Genomic DNA, 20,141 nt, shown 5'->3' on the forward strand with positions numbered 1-20,141 from the left:
GGATATTAGGAAACACTATTTCACTAGGAGGGTGGTGAAGCACTGGAATGGGTTACCTAGGGAGGTGGTGGAATCTCCTTCCTTAGAGGTTTTTAAGGCCCGGCATGACAAAGCCCTGGCTGGGATGATTTAGTTGGGGTTGGTCCTGCTTTGAGCAGGGGGTTGGACTAGATACCTCCTGAGGTCCCTTCCAACCCTGAGATTCTGTGATTCTATGATTCTATGCTCAAAGGGTAACACGCTGAGGCCTGGTCTACACTAGAGTTAGACGTAAGGCAGCTTACGTCAACCTAATTATGTTGGTATCCACACTACAGCCCTGCTACACCGACATAATAACTCCACCTCCATGAGAGGTGTGGGGCTCATGTCGGTGTAGTTGGGGCAACGCAGTGTCTGTGTAGACACTGCGGGTTATTACACTGGCTGTGGGCTGTCATTCTCGTCATTTTCATGGCTCCCTGCTGGAGCCGTGAAATTGAGAAGAAAGCTGCTCTCAGCTGGGGCTGTCACCCTGGAGTGGGAGGTGGGCTCCAGTTAGGGCTCTGCTGGGCTGCCACCCGGGCTCCCCACTCCTCGCTGGGAGCCATTCCCAGGTCCCGGCTCCCTGCTCCCTGTTCCAAGCTGGGCTGCTGCCTGGGCTCTGAGCTCCCTGTTCCCTGCTGGGATCCCAGCTGCCCCTGGGCTCTTGGCTCCCCGCTGGGAGCCCTGCTGCCCCCTGGGGTCCTGGTTCCACACTGCCGCCCAGGCGCTCAGCTCCCCGCAGGGAATCTGCATGCCGCCTGGCCTCCGAGCTCCCTGTTCCCCGCTGGGAGCCCTGCTGCCCCCTGGGCCCGGGGGTCCCGGTTCCAACCTGCCGCCCAGGCGCTCAGCTCCCCGCAGGGAATCTGCGTGCCGCCTGGCCTCCGAGCTCCCTGTTCCCCGCTGGGAGCCCTGCTGCCCCCTGGGCCCGGGGGTCCCAGTTCCAACCTGCCGCCCAGGCGCTCAGCTCCCCGCAGGGAATCTGCGTGCCGCCTGGGCTCCGAGCTCCCTGTTCCCCGCTGGGAGCTCGGCTGCACCTAAGCTCCGAGCTCACTGCTGAAAGCCCAGCAGCCGCCTGGGCTCCCGGCAGGTAGCAGGGCTCCTGGTGGGGAGCTGCGTGGAGCTGAGAATCCAGGCTCTCAGCCCCCCCCCACTGCCCCCTTAAGTCGGTGGAAGCACTGCTGGTGAGGACGTGCGCCCCCGACAGAAAGGGCAGCGAGGACACGAACCACCACAGTAATTACCGGGGTGATTCTAAGTCGATCCAACCAAAGTCGACTTAAGTCTGTAGCGTAGCCCAGAGTTAAGAGGCTCGTTTTAATGGTGTGAGGCTCTTAGTGGTAACTTCAAGCAGAAAAAACACTCCCAGTATTACTTCCACGAATTTCCTTGCCCCCACACCCAACTCCCCAAACTCTAATATTTCGGCTTGGATTTTCAAAGATCCTGAAGGAGTTAGGTGCCTCATGGGAGTTAGGAACCTAATTGCCTTAAACTTTTTTTGAAAATCTCAGCTCTAATTTCTGAAGCCAGCTCCCCTGGATCCAGAAGCATTCTGTGAGTACAGGAGGTGAACGGATTAGCCTTTCACCTCTGGAGATCTAGGGTCATACACCGGCTAAGATCAGGAGTGGTACACGTTTTGTGACCACAGCATAGCCCTTAATGCACATCTGTCCACGTCACCAGTGTCTCCAGGGAATCTGACAACTGGAGTTCAGGGGTGAGGGCTCCAGCAGCTAGGTTAGTGTGGTTACAGATTAAAATGCATTGAGGGCAAACATCATCCGCATGCCAAAGGCCAGAATGGTCCACTTAAGCATTATTATGGAGAGCGCAAGTGAGACCTAGATAGGGTTATGCTTTGGGTTGCCCCTACATGAATTTCGCCCTTGGAGAACTGTGCAGAGAAGCCTGTATGTCACTCGCACAAACTACTAGGCTTTCGGACAGCATCGCATTCTGCAGCATCTCGAATTTAGAAATAAAGCCAAAAGTGAGCATTAGAAAAATGCAGCTGGGGATGGGGGATTATTACAGCTAAAAGTGAAGGGGGATTCTTGGCTGGTGATTTAAAATGATGCCCACCACTGCTTCTCACAAGGACAGCATTTTTTGTTTCTAAAAACCAAGTCTTTAACATGGAGCACGAATAAGGAGGGGGTTGCTCTGGAAGTTCTGATCTCCACATGCATTTGGCAATATAAGGAAAAAGGGGGGGAGGAAGAAGAGTGAAAAATCGTCCCATTTTAGGTAATTTTCTTACAAATATTTCCATCCAGGGGACACATTTAAGTCGGCTCTTTGGACAAACGTGGCGATGTGCCGCTCTGTCCGTGAAATATGTGTCAGATAAAGTAGGTCAGCTCGGAAGCCCTGTTAACACACATTCTGGAATGCTGAACGGGAACAGAAATTTGGACAAATCTGCGGCATCGACCCAGCCTACAGAGCAAAGCTCTGCTCTCTCTCCTCTTCCTCACTGATAACCAGGGCCACTGCACCACTGCAAGCAAGCAGAAAGATCCTTTAAAGAGCCACTGCTGTGCGGCAGTGCAAACTGAGTGCCAGGTGCAGAATGCAAGTGCGACCATTCTGACTGAGTAATGTCTTATGCCCACTTAGTGCCGGTATAAATGACTGCAGGGGAATGAGGAATCAGGTCCAAAGCTGCAGTTCTGAATACTGGATCGCTTCCCTTTTGACAGACTCCAGTAACATTTCCACCCTCTGTACAGCAATTCCAATGCTCCGCAGTCTCAGTACAAATGCTACTGGCTTTGTTACATTTCACAGTCCATGCCAATCACAATGCTCCCTCAGGTTCAGTGGCAGCTGAGGTCCCGTCCCCTTTGGAACGACAGCTGCTCTGTAGTTTCATGCGCAACGCTGCTTACATTTCACATCCCCTTTCCACGGTGGCTGAGTTCCGGTCTGACCCTGACAGCAGTGTCAGCCCAACAGCGATTCCTGTGCCGGCACAGCTATAGCAGAGGGCAGGCATCGGGTCCTTTGCGTTGGGGAAGAACCATGCAGCTCTGCAATGATTCAAGCAACAAGGGAGAAATCTCCCCAGCTGCAGAGAGGACATGGAAAAGAAAGGCTGAAGCACAGAAGGACTGATGGAGGAGATGAGTCTGCAAAATGGCCACTCAGGACAATTCATAGCTTCATAGATTCCAGAGCCAGAAGGGACCACTGTGATCATCTAGTCTGACCTCCTGTATGACACAGGCCATAGGCCCTCCCCCAAATAACTCCCAGAGCAGATCTTTTAGAAAGACAACCAATCTTGATTTTGTTAAACGGTCAGTGATGGAGAATCCACCACAACCCCTGGTAAATTGTTCCAGGGTTAATTACTCACTGCTAAAAACTTATGCCCAATTTCCAGTCTGAATGTATCTAGCTTTAACTTCCAGCCATTTAGTCATGTTAGATCTTTCTCTGCTAGACTAACGAGCCCGTTATTAAATATTCCCCATATAGGTACTTGCAGACTGTGATCAAGTCACCCCTTAACCTTCTCTTTGTTATGCTACGTAGATTGAGATTCTTGGGTCTATGTAAGACATTCTTTCTAATCCTTTAATCCTTCTCGTGTGGCTCTTCTCTGACCCCTCTCCAGTTTATTAACATCCTTCTTGAACTGTGAGCACCAGAACTGGACACACTATTCCAGCGGCGGTCGCATCAGTGCCAAATACAGAGGCCAATGACCATTCCTTAGCCCAACATGGCAGCCCATTGGAGCAGGGGCATTTCTGTGCATGCGCTAGGGGAGTGGCAGAGGCGTGGCTGGTGGGTCTGTGAACTGCACAGCCCCACTGCCCAATACGCAGCTCCTGGGCTGGTGGGAGCAGCCATGGCACAACTGAAGAGGTTCCCCATGCATGCCCCATCCCTGGCCTCCAGGGGACGGATGCTACCAGACCCAGGCTTTATGGAAAGGGTGAGCACACTGTGATGTTGGGCAGTCTATATGGTTTTATAAAAATGTAATAGTAAGTGAATATAACGTAACTGGAATATACTTCATGCAAAAGGTCTCTTGTAAGGTATCGTTACAAAGCTTATAATCTACTGAGCGTGATCATCCTATTTGTATAAATGTACCACTCTTGTATCTGAAACTAGAAGTATGAAATATAAATCTGAGGGTCATTTAACCTGGTGTCTTTCCATTGAGAAGGAGGGGGTGGAACTCAGAGAGGGACAAAAGGATTCCCGCCTTATGCAAAAGATATATAAAGGGGTGGAAGAGAACAAAGGGAGAGGAGCCATCATGAAGAATCCCCTAGCTATCACCTGAGCTGGAACGAGCTGTACCAGGGGAAAGAATTGTGCCCAGGCCTGGAAGGTGTGAGGAAAAAACTTACTGAAACATCTCTGAGGGTGAGATTATCTGTATTCAGTTTGATTAGACATAGATGTTATATTTTATTTTGCTTGGTGACTTACTTTGTTCTGTCTGTCACTACTTGGAACCACTTAAATCCTACTTTCTGTATTTAATAAAATCACTTTTTACTTATTAGTTAACTCAGAGTGTGTATTAATACCTGGGGAGCAAACAGCTGTGCATCTCTCTCTATCAGTGTTATGGAGGGCGAACAATTTATGAGTTTACCCTGCATAAGCTCTATACAGGGTAAAACGGATTTATTTGGGTTTAGACCCCGTTGGGAGTTGGGCATCTGAGTGCTAAAGACAAGCACACTTCTGTGAGCTGTTTTCAGGTAAACCTGCAACTTTGGGTCTTTGTTGGAGCAGACGGGAGTGTCTGGCTCAGCAAAACAGGGTGCTGGAGTCCTGAGCTGGCAGGGAAAACAGGAGCAGAGGTAGTCTTGGCTCATCAGTTGGCAGCTCCCAGGGGGGTTTCTGTGATCCAACCCGTCACACATACCACCTTAACAATGCAAAAGCCCCACGGCATGTGTATACACAGGCACTGCATAGGATTCTGTCGCACAATTAAGACAAGACCATGTTATGTAATGTGCTGTTCACTCCCGGGTAATCTTCAAAGTACCAGTTCTGCTGCCTTTATTACTTATCCCCTAGCATGTGAATTAAAGGGAACAGTCTGACCTACATTGAAACTGTTACCGACTGGGGGGGATGGCCGCTGGATTTGAAAGACCAATTGCTTTGGAGAGTCCATCCCACGGCAGTAAGAAATTAAAACCAGTGTTCAATCGTCACTGCTACTGGGGGACCCGGAATATGGCATGGGCACTTCTTGCTGGCTCTTTGAACCAGGTCGCATCAGGCAACCTTCCCTCTTCCCAGAAGCCTTTGCTGCAGCTTCATTCACAGACCAGCCGTGGCCAACATTTTCAAACATGGCTGCCCACAGTAGGCCCCTAAATAAAAGTGGCCGGTGGGAAGCTGCTGGGAGCTGTGGGGACGCAGCACGTCTGAAAGGGAGAGCGCTTTCAGTTGGGTTCCTAAGTATGAATGTAAGTGCTGGCTTTAGGGAACCAAGTCTGAAAATTTGAGCTGTGTTTAGAGTTTGAAGGAGTCCCATTTGGGGCTGGGTATTTTTCTCTGTGATGGAGCAACAGAACTGTGTTCGGGGCTCTAAAACGCTGAGGGGAAAACAGTTTCCCCACCCCGCAGAACTGATTGCCAAACAGCCCTGTCCCACCCTCGCTGACTTAGCCGGGCCAAGCTCAGACAGCTGGCTGGCTTCGATCAGACTCCTCACATTACCCCACAAGGAATGCCCAGCTACAAAGCACAGCGGCTTTGTTCTTAAACTCTGACTTCTGTCAGCGCTGCAGGGCAAAGCAGAGGCCCTGACTTTGGAGGTGGGAATGTAATTGGTGGCCAAACAAGGACAAGAAAGAAAGGTGTCAGGGACAAGGCTGTTATGCCTTCATGAGTGAGAGGGGCAGTGATCTGTGCACTTGTGAAATGGGGTGGTGGGGTGCTGGTCCACATGGCAGCTTCCTTGCTAAGATGTGACTCATGCGATGAAAACGCTTGAGTAGCCCTAAGCTAGAGCATCAGGTTTCTTCATTGTGAGGGTGAATGTGAGATTGACGACAATGCCCTTCAGGCTCCCTCAGCTCTCGGGGGGGAAAACCCGGCTAGATCTATCCTAGGGAAGGGCTACAAAATGAGTCAAAGCCATTCAGATGGCCCAACGCCGTGCTATGTGCCAACCGTACAAGGAGAGAGAGAGAGGACACTTCTCTGCAAGCAGGTTTCAGACGAGTAACGGAAACGCACTCAGACAACAGCCCCGGAAAGCTCAGCGTGACATGGTTGTGCCTTCTCAGTACCTCAGGCTCTGGGTGACCCACTTCAGTGGGATTGCCCTGGGCCTGCGTGGCTGGCTTGCTGATGTACGGTTACACCAGCCAATGGATACCACGCTAGCACCAACCCATCAACTCACGCCCACCTGACAGTCTCTGTTTAGCCTAAGCCCCGGATGCCCCTTGGCAGATACGAGCCAGCTGAAAAGAGCAGACACTGTTCATCAAGGAACTGCCGAGTGACGAACTGAAGGGTAACGCTGCCTTCCCTTCTCCTTCAGGTCGCACTTTCAGCTTCACTTCTTGCGCCTCCACTCCTGTGCTGTCTGGGGGTTTCCTATGGCAGCCCTGGAGTAGCTGAGTACCCGACTGTCATGTCTGACCTGATCCCTTAACATAAAGGTGCGTGCCATGCAGAGCAAACACAATCACTGTCCTCTTCCTGTTGCATGCCTGTACCTGCCCCTCTGCACCACGGCTAATTTAGGGACTGATCTTGCAAGGTGCTGGGGGCCCTCACCTTAGGGTGACCATATTTCCTAAAGTAAAAACGGGACGGCTGGGGCTCGTCTGAGCCCAGGCCGCTGCCCCCCCTCTCCCAAGGCTGGGGCTGACGCCCTACCCCCGAGCTCTGTGCCCCATGACACCCATGGCTGGGGCTGACTCCCAAACCCCCTGCAGCCCCCACTGCCTGTGGTTGGGGCTGACTGCCCCCAGCTCCGTGCCCTGTGCAGCCTCCCCCCACCCAAGCTCCGCAAGTCAGGACGGCTGGGACAGCGCTTAGGAACGGCACTGTCCCGGCCAGAACGGGACGTACGGTCACCCTGCCTCACCTCCCACTGAAGTCAACAGAGCTGAGGGCTGTTGTCATAACTGCGGCCTAGCAGGGCCAACCTTAACCGTGAGCCTAACTGCTGAAAAGTGGGTAAAGGTTCGTGAATTGCCACAACGATCTGTGACAGAGCGCTGGTTAAGAAAAGATGTGAGGCGGAGCCAGAACGACTGAATCACTTCAGTCAGAAAGGCTCTGCTGATTTCACTCAAGAGCTGCGTTAAAATTACGACCGGGAAACAAAAGGCTCAGAAATCAGAAAGCTGTGAACTGACCTTCAGTTTGTGCTCGTGCTCCTTGTTGACTCGGGACAGCAGCTGGGCTTTCCTCCTGTTGAGCGCGTCAATGAGGGCATCGCACTGTGCCACCAGGCAGGCTTCGAACTCCACGCTGTTCTCCTGTGTTAACAAAGCACAGCTCACAGCCCCGGGGATTTCACCTGCGCCTGCAGCAGCCCAGTCAGCGGGGAGGAGCACGCGTCTGGAGGGGACCCCCCCCATGTTAACTACTCTGACTCCATGTTTTTGGAAGCTCCCATTGGCCTCTTGCCCCTCCAGATATGTCCCTTCAGCCTCTCACTGGCCAGTCAATCGGGATAGGAACTGGCTCTCGGGAGGTGGGTTGGAGTGGAGTCCACATCTGGGTAAGGGTGGGAGGTTTTCCAGCAGCGGACTGGCTGGTCAGGTCGGGTGTGTGGGATGAGGGAACTGGGAGTGGGGGGAGACTGAAGGGGCTGCGAGGGGTTGTCTTGGGATGCGTTTGGGAGGTTAGATTAGATGATGTGGGCAAATATAGAAGGAACTGGAATAGCAGAAACCAGGTGGAATTTACTGAGGATGAATATATTTGTCTCAGCGTTTTAAGAGTTAAACAACTTTTAGTTCTTCCTGCCTCCATCCAGTGAAAGAGTTACTATGTGCTTTCCACTAAACCTTAACTGCACTAACTCTGCGTAACAGCTCCAGACCCCTCCGATCGCTCGAGATCTTGCAGTGTTTATTCAGATCCCAATCCTGCAAGGCCCTACTCAGGGATGCAATTTTACTCACACGATCAGGCCCATCGAAGGTCATGGGACTAGTGGCATGAATAAGAAATACTTAGAGAGTAAGGGTGGCAGGAGCAAGGAGATAATATGGGGTTGTGAAGACATGAATAGCCACCTGCAAACTTCTCTGAGCCCACTAAGAGCTGGAGGGCAGGCTACGTGGAAGGTAAGTTCCTTTAAGTAATTAACCTTACACATCTACGCAGTGCTGTAAACGTGCTTTATTGCCTCAGGGCTAATGTGCCTCATCCCCAAAAGATTTCAGTTTTGATCTGCACGTTATCAATGTTACGCTAATTTGGGCCTTTAATAATTCCTTAATTCTGAAGAGTTCACTGAGCTGTCGGGATTTTTATTCGTTTGGGGGTGTTAGTTGGGACGGGGAAATCCTCGGATGTTTTTGGGCTATTATGTTCATTTGGTCATTTCATGTGGTTGTGAACCTTGATTTCGGGGGTTATCAAACCAAACAGTTACTGCACACGACACTGAGCTGTACCTCTGTACCCGGCGAAGGCACAATCTCGTCCCTACATCCAGCAGAGTTCTCTCAAAAGGCTGCGTAAAATGGGGCCAAGTTGTTAGCAATTGGCCCAGCCTATAACATGAAATCTTGTCAATAACGCATTGATTTTAATCAATCACAAGTATCAGTGCAGTGCTATGGTGACAGTTTTGGGTTCCAGTTTACCTTTTGCAGAGGCTGAGTCTTACTCAGGTGAGACATCTCACTAAATTCAACGGGCTAGGTTATCATTCTTGTTATTTATTATGTCTATTGCCGTAGCAGCCAGGAGCCCAAGTCCTGGACCAGGACTCCATCGTGCTAGGAGCTGTACAAACACAGAACAAAAAGATGCCCCTGCCCCAGAAAGTAACCCTGTAATCTTCACTGGGAGTGTTCATGTGCTTAGAGTTGAGGACACGTTGTTTAAGTGCTTCGCTTAGCTGGGGCCTCCTAGGCCTGGTCTACACTGTAGGGGGGGGTGTCGATGTAAGATACGCAACTTCAGCTACGGGATTAGCGTAGCTGAAGTCGATATATCTTATTTCGACTTACCTCCCGTCCTCACCGTGCGGGATCGATGGCCGTGGCTCCCCCCATTGACTCTGCTACCACCACTCATGCTGGTGGAGTTCTGGAGTTGATGGGAGTGCGTTCGGGGATCGATATATCGCATCTAGATGAGACGCGATATATCGATCCCTGATAAATCGATCATCGATATATCACATCTAGATGAGACGCGATATATCGAACCCCGATAAATCGATCGCTACCCGCTGATCTGGCAGGTAGTGTAGACATACCCCTAGACTCTGCCACTCACACTGAATATGACCTTACTCTGAGAGGCCCCAGTGGGTTCGGTGTGGCTGCTCATAGTGAGGTACATTACTCAGTGTGATTAAGTGTGGCTGAATCGGGCCCTGACTGAGTAAGGGCTGGAGGATCAGGATCATAATGGGGAGGAACACGGCTAATTCAGTAATGAAGTAAGTTCCTGGAAATCTAGGTTTGGAACTATCAAGCGCTTCCATCCACACTGCTCCCCCGGAGATAGGTTCACATCAGCCATGTACAAACGGGGGCAGGAAATCCTGCTGGAAATGGCATCTGAACTAAACCCACCACGCTGGGAGGAAGGAGCTGCGCACAGGGGACGGCTGCACTTTGGCTGGGAGGGGGCGGGGAAGTGAGTATTTCAATTTGGCAGCAGCAGAGACTGATTGATGGTGCCTTGGGAAAGACAGAAAGTGGGTCACCGTTCCGGAGACCTGAGTGAACAGCAAAACAAGCTGTCCATGCCACAGAGAGCAGCACTTTACACTGTCAGATTTTAAGCCACTTCTGTCTGAAGGTCTGTTAAACATTAACCTCGAAAGCATGTTTTACTGCGGTGCCAGGCTCATTGCACTCATGTGGAAGGCTTCGGTTAGGAATCCACATTCATGCCATCCCCAAATCTCGAGGGACGGGGCAGCTGGCACTAAGCCTCTACTGAAAAAACATGCAGCTCTCCCTCCAGCTGGGGATCAGAAATGGCCAGACTGTAGCCTGCATCTTGCTCAGGAAGGGCGGGATCCTGATACCTCTCTCCCACTGAATTGCACTTTGCTGTATGGAAGATCCTGTTGATTTCAGTGGAGTACGGTACTGCTCAGTGTGACGGGTCAGAATCTGGCCCCAAATGGCCTGATTTTATACACATAACAGCGAGACTCCAGTATTCCTAAAGAATAGCTAAAGAGATGAAGCAAAACACCTTCAAACAAATTCCCTTAAAAATCAGACCAGCATGTTTAAGCTCCCACATTCTGTGGATGGGGATCGGAAGAGGAGCCTTTTACATTGCTTCTCCTACAACTGGTTCACTGACAGCCCTGCTGATTGCAAGATTGCAAGTTGGAAGCAGACTTTGTATCTGCTGCTGGAAATCCATATTCCTTTGTCAAAGCCAGGACAGGCTGAGTCAGTGTTACTCTGTAGGCAAGGAGGTGGAAGACTGGCTGTGATAATTGTCTAGTAGCAGCTGCTCCTTGTAGATACACAAGGAAGCATTAGTGACAATCCCAGAGAGAAGGGGCGATTGGAGCTAGCCCAGCAGTGCAGGAGTCTGGGGGAGAGATGCAAAGGGGTCCCTTGGTGTGGGGCCAGCTGTGTGTGCGGTAGGGAGGGCACCAAGCAAAGACAAGACACGGAGGTGATGCATGAAGTCACAAATGGCGTATTAACCTGTTGGGGGTTTGTTTCTCTAGCGGGTTGGTATGGTACCTGGATTTGCTGAACCATGTTTCGTAGCTGCACCAGGAACTCTTTGGCTTCCTTGGCTCTGTCTGACAATCCATTCAGTGCCTGGGAGAGCTGGCTCTGCATGCAGAAAGAAACACAAAGCAGGTTACCAATAAACAGAGCATACAGGAGCAGGCGGTTAGGGGATGGCTTTCATTCACACCAAGGAACATGTATTCTGGCCTCAGACCTTAAGTGGGAGAAGCATTGTCTAGTGATTGGCCTGGAGTTCAGGGTCCAAGCCCAGACCCCCTTCAGCTGAGTGACCTTGGGCAAATCACTGGAGTTAGCCCTGCACTTCAGTTTGCCCAAATGTAAACAGTGAGAGGAAGGATGGTCCAGTGGTTAGGATACTACCGTGGGGCTTGGCAGCCTTGGATTCAGCTCCCCTCGAGACTTTCCTGTGTGACCTTGGCCCAGTCACTTAGGGCTTGTCTACAAAAATATTAAGTTTGCGGCAAACTAGGGTGTGAATCTAACCCTCACTAGCCTGCCATGCACTAAGTGTCCGTGTGCATCCTGCTGATGTGCACTAACAGCTTGTTAGTGTGCTTTAATCTAGTCCTGTTTCACCGCGGGGCAGATCAAAGATGAATGGGTGGGTGTGGCAAGACACCTTTAGTTGAACAATAATTTGTATAATAAATAGACACAAAGGCTGAAAGTTTCAAACTCAGGTGCCTAAAGCCAGATGACTAAATCCACATTCAGGCACCTACGTAAGTGGCCTGAGTTTTATGAGATGAGCACTATCCATCCCATTGTGCTCGGCACCTTTTAGATTATCCAAATCCTCGTGCTAGTTTATCAGCCTGGTACAGAAAATGGAACAAATTAGTGGCACTCCTGGCTCAAAAGGTGACTTTTTGGATGTCAGAGTGAATCTCTTTTAAACTACCTCGCAGTAGTTTCTATGTCCCTAGGGCAGATAATGACACCTAACTGCATTGGTATTTTGATTCTCCTAGATTATTTAGAGAGCCCCGCTAAGCTGAGCAGCTTCAATTAGAGCTATTCAGAAAACTTTCAACTGAACAGTTTTCCATAAGAAAATGCTGTTTTCCCAAAATTGAAATGTTTTTGCAGGAATGTGGCGATTTGATGAAATTTTTGATGAAAACATTTAAAAATTATTTGAAATTGAAATGGACTTTCTCATTTCACGTTGATTACTAAATATAGTATAGAATAGTATAGTACAGTATAGTATCACTTCACTTCACTTCTCGACTCTTTTTCCCATTTACACAGAGTCAGAGGTTCCCACAATTCTTTGCTACTCCTTCCGGTCTATGGCACGGGTTTCTAGGTTGTGATGTTCCAGTCCCTTTCTCTTCACATTTGTCTAGACAGAGTCTTTCCATCATATCCTCAGTTTTCCACCTCCTTTCTTGCTGTCCTCTTCTTCCCATGCTTTCTCTGATGGTCATTCTGCTCCCATTTTTATCACACGTCCCGCCAACCTCAAATGTACACTCACCAGCCTATCCACCATTAAGAGTCCCAAGTTCATCTTCCCCCTTTCTTCTACATGCACTGTGACTATCCTCCTCTTGCCTGCCATTAATTAATTAATTATAATTATAATTATATTATATTAATGTTTCGACATTATCGAAACAAAACCTTTCAATAAGGTTTTTTCGATGTTTCTGAATCAATTATTTTTGGAACTTTGATCCTGTGAGAAATTTTGAAATTGGAACTTTTCACCCTGATTCAGGGGGAAAACAAATTTCAAAAGGTTGGAATTTCCCATGAGCTGGAAATTCCATTCTGCAACCAGCTCCACTCAGAATCTTTATATATTTATCCTCACAACACCCCTGAGAGGCCAGGTAGTGGTATTACGCCCACTTGACAGAGGGACACTGAAGCACAGAGAGATTAAGTGACTTGCCCAAGGTCATACAGAAAATCTGAACACAGCTCTCTTGGGTCCCAGGTTGGCACCTTGTCCCTTTCAACACTAAGGTCACTTACAATGCAGCAACCTCCCACCTGGTGAACTTCAGCAGGGCCTGATACAGCTGAGTAGCAGAACACAATACTGCTGCTGCTACTGAATACCTGGCAGTTTTCATTTTCATAGGGCTTTCCAAACGTTAACTAAGGGATCCTCCCGTCTCCCCCGGTGATTTTGATAAGTGTTGTTATCTCTAGATCTGGGCAACTAACCCACAGCAAACGACCTACTCAAAGGATTTAGCCTCTTTTGTCAGTTGCAAATTGTCACAAAACACACTGCAAGTTTTTGTTTGAAACACACACTGGTGGAACAATTCCTGCAAACAGTGCTTGAGAGCAGGTTCCTGCAAGTTCCACGTTATTTAAACTAGAAGGATTCTGACTGGATGCAGAGGTGACAAGCTACGTTTCTGTTCACGGATTGATGGGCACAGCTCTTTGAATCAGGTCTCCAGTGCGAATGCCCATGATTACAAATGCAACATTCGCTTTCTGGAATACGCCATCACGTTGGCTACAACGCTGCTCTTTCTATGAACTGCCCTGCAGGTGAAGGTATTTGCTAGAATACTTGTGGAAAGTGACTGCCAAAGAGACACAAACGCAGCCAATGAAAATTCATTTCGACATTGTGACCAAGTGGGAATGTTCTTAATGTTTTCTCTGAATGCTTGTGTGGGTGCCTCAGTTTCCCCTATGCATTTCTTAAGTATCTAGGTGGTGGGATAAGGGGGTGTGAATGTTGCAGACACCTTGTCTCCTGGCAACTGATGGCCTGGGTCCCTCCTCTAAAAGGTGCCAACTGACGGTGTTGGAGAACAAAGAGATCCGGTGGCCTCCTTGCCTGGGAGAGAGACAAAGGCCAGAGGAGGGGCTGGAGGGGGTGTCAGTTTGAAGCTGGCTGGGGAAATGGAGGGAGGCCCAGAACTGGGGTCTGGGCTCCCCACCCCACAAGATGGACCTGACTGAGAGGTCCGGTTTTCTGTATCTACAAGCTCTGGGTTGGACTGTGTTCCTGTCGTCTAATAAACCTTCTGTTTTACTGGCTGGCTGAGAGTCACGGTGAATCGCAGGAAGTGGGGGGTGCAGGGCCCTGACTCCCCCACACTCCGTGACAGACATCTCAACTAATATCTGCAGAAATTCTATTGTCATGTCAACCCATCTCTAATCACTTCCATCCGACCCCTGAGATAACGAGGCAGAGCGGCCTGGAGGGGGATCAGTGTTGGAATTTGAAGTCAGTCCGGGGTTCAGAGAGCTCATGCTCAATGCAAACAACCCCATCCATGGCACTATTCTCCAACGTGCACTTTGGGTGCCCTTCTGAAGACACCACATTGACTCTGGTAGCTGTGGGGTGCTCCTCACCCTTGAAAATCAGGCCGTACGTGTCTCAAGACAGCCACTCAAAATCAGCAGCCCCCTTTGAAAATGATTTCAGGCCTGGGATAGGTAGTTGAGCCGCAGATTTCAGCACTCCTTCCCCCTGCCCATAGTTCCAGGGGCCCCGTTTTGGGGCTTTTGCTGTGGGCTTGTCTCCAAAAGTTTTGCAAAATGTAATTGGCAGAAAAACTATTTCAGTCGGAAAACATATTTCTCTGTCATGTTATGGAAGTGCCTAGAAGCCTCAAGTCAGGCCCCACCATGCAGGGGGCTGTGCTAGGGTGGCCCAACTTTCTCATTGGTGAAAATTGGACACTGAGCGCCAGAACCTCCCCCGCCCTCTGCTCCACCTCTTTCCCTTGAGGCCCTGCCCCCCGCTCCTCTTCCCCCCCCTCACTGCTCACTGCTTTCTCCACCACCCTCCCCCTGCCAGCTGAGCAGGGCTCTAGGGGTGACTGGAGCAGGACATTGGAGAGAGAGCCGGGCTCTGAGTGGGGGGGGGTGATGGGAGCAGGGCGGGGCAGGGAGAGCCACCCTCAGGGGGTGAGGGTGGGTGACATGGGCAGGGCGGGGGAGCTGCGCTTCAGGGGTGGATGGGTGGGGTAGGATGGATGAGGGGGAGCCATGCTCAGGGCAGGACGGGGGAGCCGACCACACCTCTCTCTGCCAGAGCCATTGCTGAGGGCTCCTCCAGGCTCCAGCAGCAGCTGCTGCTTTTCCCACCCTCCAGTGGTGGAGGCCAGTTACTGCAGATAACCAGCTTGTTAAGTGTCCGGTCAGCACTGCCAGGTTCCCTTTTCGACCGGACTTTCTGGTCGAAACCCAGACACCTGGCAACCCTACGCTGTACATGGCTACGTGTACAGTCCCAATCTCCAGCTCCAAGAGGTTACAGTCTGAAGAGACCAGGGGAGACATGGTGGAGGGACTTGCCCAGGGTCTCCCAGCAAGCCAGCGGCAGAGCTGGAAACAGAGCCCAGGTCTCTAGAACCTCAGTTCCAAGCTGCAGCTATCGTCCCACCTTATTAACATGAAAGTCTAATACCACCCCCCACACACACGCTCTACAAGTCCCAACCTTCTGACAAGTGGAGCTGTTTTAAAGGGGCTGGCGGTGACAGTGACTGCACAGCAGGTGTGCGATGAGAATGCCCCTTCCTCCCTTTTAGCCCTCATTAGAGCAAAGTTTCATTTGTCAGCGTGGCTGGAGGTCTGCAGCTTGATTACTGGCAAGGCTGGCTCTCAGCAAAATGGAGCTCCAGCTGCAAAACTGCTCACTCCCGTGACTACATCCTTGCAATCAATCGCTCCTGCATTATGCAAACAGGGTGCTGACAAGATGATGCACAGCAAGGCTGATGCCTGTGCATCATCTGCATAGGCAATGCTGCTGAATGGCAGCAAATGAGGAATTATACCAGGGAACTATAGGCAAATGGACAGCAGCAGAGCAGAGGGAACCGTAAGGCATAGGAAATCCATCGGCTGTAGCTTTTTTCCTTTCTCAGGCTCCAACAACTGTCTCTGTTTATGTAAGTCAGTGATTCCTCAGAGATCTGCAGAGCCGGGGCTGGAGGTGGGAGGCATGGCAGGGGGCCCTCTTTTATTTGTGGAGATTGAGCTGGAAGGCAGTAAAAACCCTGGGAACCACATTTTGTCACAAAAAAGTAGCTGTACAAATCGGTCCCAGTAGTTCTGTTTGCATTTGCTCCTAGCTAGCAGCTTCTCCCCTTGCGCAGAAAGGCAGCCCAGAGATTATTGCTTGTTGCTTTAGTTTTACAACATACTTAATTCTTGCCTTTGAACCGTAATGGAGATTTTCTGCGTCCAGGCTCCACGTCCCGCCCCCGGTAAAACCATGAGCCAGGGAGATGGAGTGCCTTTCTCTCCACCACAATGCATTAGCCTGTGCTCTCCACATATGTCATGTATAAGAGGGCAGAGGTACAATTCAAACTGCTGCCTCTTGAATTTTTGGACAGGAATGAGTCAAGTTTCTTCGCTGTTTTCTTTTCAATTCACGGCAAGTAATTTGCTGGCAGTTTTTAGGTTTGTGTTCTTTTGTGTGTGTGGCAGTCCCTCAAGACGCAATTGAGATGCAAAGGCAAATGCTGCAGCTACTGAGTCAGTGACACACTCACGTTGTCCTCTGCACGCCGCATGTTCTGTGTGCCGCCAATTTCAGCTCCCTGTGCTTTTGCAGGCTTCTCTCCACTGGGCCTGATTTCAAGACACTATTTTTCCACCTTGGCGTCTTACTCCAAATCTCTGCTCACCACAGGCAGGCAAGGAAACAGGATGAAAAGCTATTGACTGACAGCGCAGGAAGGGACATGAGGTCATGGCATGCAGTGCCTGGCAACACTGTGCTAGGCTAAAATTAAAAAAAAAAATTGTATCAACGAGATTAGACGGTAAACGAGTGGCAACAGTTTAGTGGCCCAGAAAATGACCTTACTGCTGCTTTCACAGGAAGCTTTAATACAGCAGCCATGATTTCTGCATTTCCTATGCCATTTATTGTGGCAGAGTCATTAGGACGTGGAGCTAATTGGTAAGGGCGTCTCTAATAAAAACAGCCTCGCTCAGTCAGCCCCGCACCCCTCCCCCAACTGCATCACCAGACACAAAATACACGGGAGAAAAGGATGCTGCTGAGACCCATTGCCCAGAGAGCAGCAGGGCCTGATTTGGAGCTCCCTTACGCTGCTGTAAATCAGGAGAGCGCAGTGGAGAAACACCGGTGTAAAAGAGGTGTGGGATCAGAATCAGGCCCGACAGAGTTGACCCCTGGCTAGATCGGTGTAACTGGGCTGGCACCTTGGCGGGCCAAATTCCTTGCTGGTGTAAACGGGTGCCACTCTATTGAAGGCACTGATGCTGCACGTATTTACACCTGGAGAGACTGTGACCCACTAGTTTTTAGTATCTGAGTCTGAGAATTCCATCATTCGATTACTGTGGATAAAAGCCTTCACTTAGCTACGCAATAACGGCCCCTTCTGAGGAGCAGACCCTGGCAAGATGAGATAAGGACCATGGGGGAAGGCGGGGAGGGTGGGGGTGTCCCTGCATTGGCTCCCTCTGCATCCATATAAAATCCATGCTCCTCATCCTCACCCAGGCTGCTGGCCTTTGACACAGCTTCCATCTCCTCCAGTTCCTCTCTCTCCAAATCACTCTCTACGGCCCCAATTCTGATGTCGGCTAGACGGCATCAAATCTGGATTTAACCCCTCCAGGTCAATGCCACTACCCTGGGTTTACACTGGTATCAAAGAGATGAGAATGAGACCCCGTTGTTTGCTCTCCCACGTACCGTACGGCTTCATTGCCTTCTGTCACCCGTTCCAGGTGCATGGGACTGCTCACCTATTCAGAACCGTTAGTGTGCTCCTTCAGATCCCGCCTTAAAAAGCCTTCTGGTGGAGTCAAGCTCTTCCCCCACTGCCCCACACCTTTGCTCAGGTGGAAATGGCTACCCAGGCTGGACAGCAGCAGAGAATCAGGCCCAATGCTTCCATGGGGTTACAGCGTTACCTGGCTAGTGAAGACCTAGATCAGGGGTGGCCAACCTGAGCCTGCGAAGGAGCCACAATTTACCAATGTACATTGCCAAAGAGCCACAGTACAGTAACTCCTCGCTTGACATCGTAGTTCTGTTCCTGAAAAATGTGACTTTAAGCAAAATGATGTTACGTGAATCCAATTTCCCCATAAGAATTAATGTAAATGAGGGGGTTAGGTTCCAGGGAATATTTTTTTACCAGACAAAATACTATATTATATATACACACACACACACGGTATAAGTTTTAAACAAACAATTTAATGCAGGTATACAGTGATGATGATTGTGAAGCCTGGTTGAGGCGGAGGAGTCAGAGGGTAGGATATTTCCCAGGGAATGCCTTACTGCTAAATGATGAACTAGCAATTGGCTGAGCCCTCCAGGGTTAACTCTCACAGTCTACAAGGCAGCAGGAATGGAGGGAGGGGAGACAGCATCGCAGACAGAGACAGAGACACGCACTGTGTGTGAGAGAGAGAGGCACATTTCCCCTTTCAGTACATTGCCTTGTTAATTAGATCAGCTTGCTGAGACCGCAGCTGCTGCTGCCAGCAAGCTCCCTCTGTCCTGAGCCCGGTCGTGTGTCCCCCCTGCTCTATGGAAGATGGGGTAAGCAGGGTACAGGAGCAGGGGGGAGGGGGACACCCTGACATTAGCCCCCCTTTTCCTCCCCTCCCTCCCGCACAGCAAGCAGGAGTCTCAGGGAGCAGCTCCAAGGCAGAGGGCAGGAGCAGCACATGGCAGTGGGGGGAGGGACAGCTGCAATTGCTAGCCTGCTGGGCGGCTGCAGCACAGGGAACTTAGGGGAGTGGGGAGCTGATGGAGGAGCTGATGGGGGGCTGCCGGTCCACCCTGGTTCCAAGCCCCCACCAGCTAGCTCCAACCGGCTGCTCTTCCTGCAAAGTACACAAAGCAGGCAGCTGTCAAACGACGTTAGAAGGGAGCATTGCACAACTTTAAAGGAGCAGGTTCCCTAATTGATCAGCAACGTAACAACGAAACAGCGTTAACCAGGACGACTTTAAGTGAGGAGTTACTGTAATACGTCAGCAGCCCCCCCATCGGCTCCCCCACTCCACTCCAGCTTTCAGAGGTGGGCGAGAGTCATTTCCATAATGAAAGCCAAGCCGTTTAACGAAGCAATCTGCACCGCGGAGGGCGGGGGCCTTGCGTTGCCTGGCAATAGCCTGTCTTTGGTTACTAATTCTTCCCACTGTACCCCAGGGCCAAGGCTTGTGTTTGTCTTTACGCAGCTAGCCCTACCTGAGTGTCAGAAGCAGATGCTAAAGAACCTGCTGACCCACTACTGGGCACCTTCCCCCCCCACCCAGGCTGCGGTGGTGGGGAAGGACCCAGCCAGTGGCGGGCGCTGCGTCACCCAGTTCAGTGGCCTGTCAGGAGAGGGCTCCATAGTCCCCAGAGGGTGTGGGCAGGGTGGGAGAGGCTGCAGAGGCAATAGCCGGACAGCTTGCTGTAGAGAGAAGCGTGGCTCGCAGGCAGCTGAGAGGTGGGGCTGGACGCAGGGCATGGCAGCACAGGACGCAAAGCAGCAGGCCACAAGCAGGAGGTGTGGGGACAACCTTACACATGTGGAGGGCCCGGACCCTGCACTGAGACTCTGTTACCTTTATAGCTCCCTCCTGCACACCCCCAGGGGCTCCTGGGCCGGGGTTTTCATGAAGTCTTGGAGCCTAAGGAATTGGCACCTGTTATTTTGAGAGCCCAGGCAAAGCCTCCTGTTATCCCTGTCAATGTGTGAGTGCCAGGACCTGCAGAGCCCAGTGCCCAGACAACTTACAGCAAACCCACTGCAAACAGGCACTGTGCCAGACTGAAGAGGGCCCTGGTGGACGCCAGCGCTGCAGCGGGGTGGCTTACAATGCACTCCCGGCTGTGGCCACACAATCTGAGTGTGCGCCTCCAACCCAGCAGGGTTGAAGGACCAGCTGAGTGAGGATGGCTGAGAGTACAACCGCAGGGCTGGAGACACGTTCAGCACGAAGATGTCCAGCAGATATCTGTACAGCCTACAACAATTAGCTACCACGGAGCTGCTTGCTATCCCGGTATACCCAGCTGTGAATGCCCTTTGCACCGCACCCACAAAGACAATGTCTGACTAGTACAACTGCTATCGCAAAGAAACTTACAGTGAGACTGTCGAAAAGCTCCAAGTCATCCTGTTTGGTCCATTAAGCAATGTTAATTAGTGCTAAGTGACAATGCAGCACTTGTGGAAATGCATGTGGAGGACT

General features: G+C 50.8%; 1 protein-coding gene across 6 annotated transcripts in view; it reads right to left on the reverse strand.

Annotated features, from left to right (window-relative positions):
• The window catches only part of TRIM9 (tripartite motif containing 9), a 120,993-nt gene that overhangs the window by 46,425 nt on the left and 54,427 nt on the right, over positions 1–20,141 (reverse strand). For 3 of the 6 annotated variants that reach the window (XM_039537130.1, XM_039537128.1, XM_039537126.1), the window contains exons 2-3: positions 10,944–11,039; positions 7,395–7,517 (exon numbers count right to left, since the gene is read on the reverse strand). In XM_039537130.1, the coding sequence (XP_039393064.1) occupies positions 7,395–7,517; positions 10,944–11,039 (219 nt within the window). Of the gene's footprint in view, positions 1–7,394; positions 7,518–10,904; positions 11,040–20,141 lie in introns of all 6 variants that reach the window. The other 3 variants (XM_039537129.1, XM_039537127.1, XM_039537125.1) reach the window with 1 other exon arrangement.

The sequence above is a fragment of the Mauremys reevesii genome, linkage group 4 (genome assembly GCF_016161935.1).
Source record: "Mauremys reevesii isolate NIE-2019 linkage group 4, ASM1616193v1, whole genome shotgun sequence".
Classification (NCBI taxonomy): domain Eukaryota; kingdom Metazoa; phylum Chordata; order Testudines; family Geoemydidae; genus Mauremys; species Mauremys reevesii.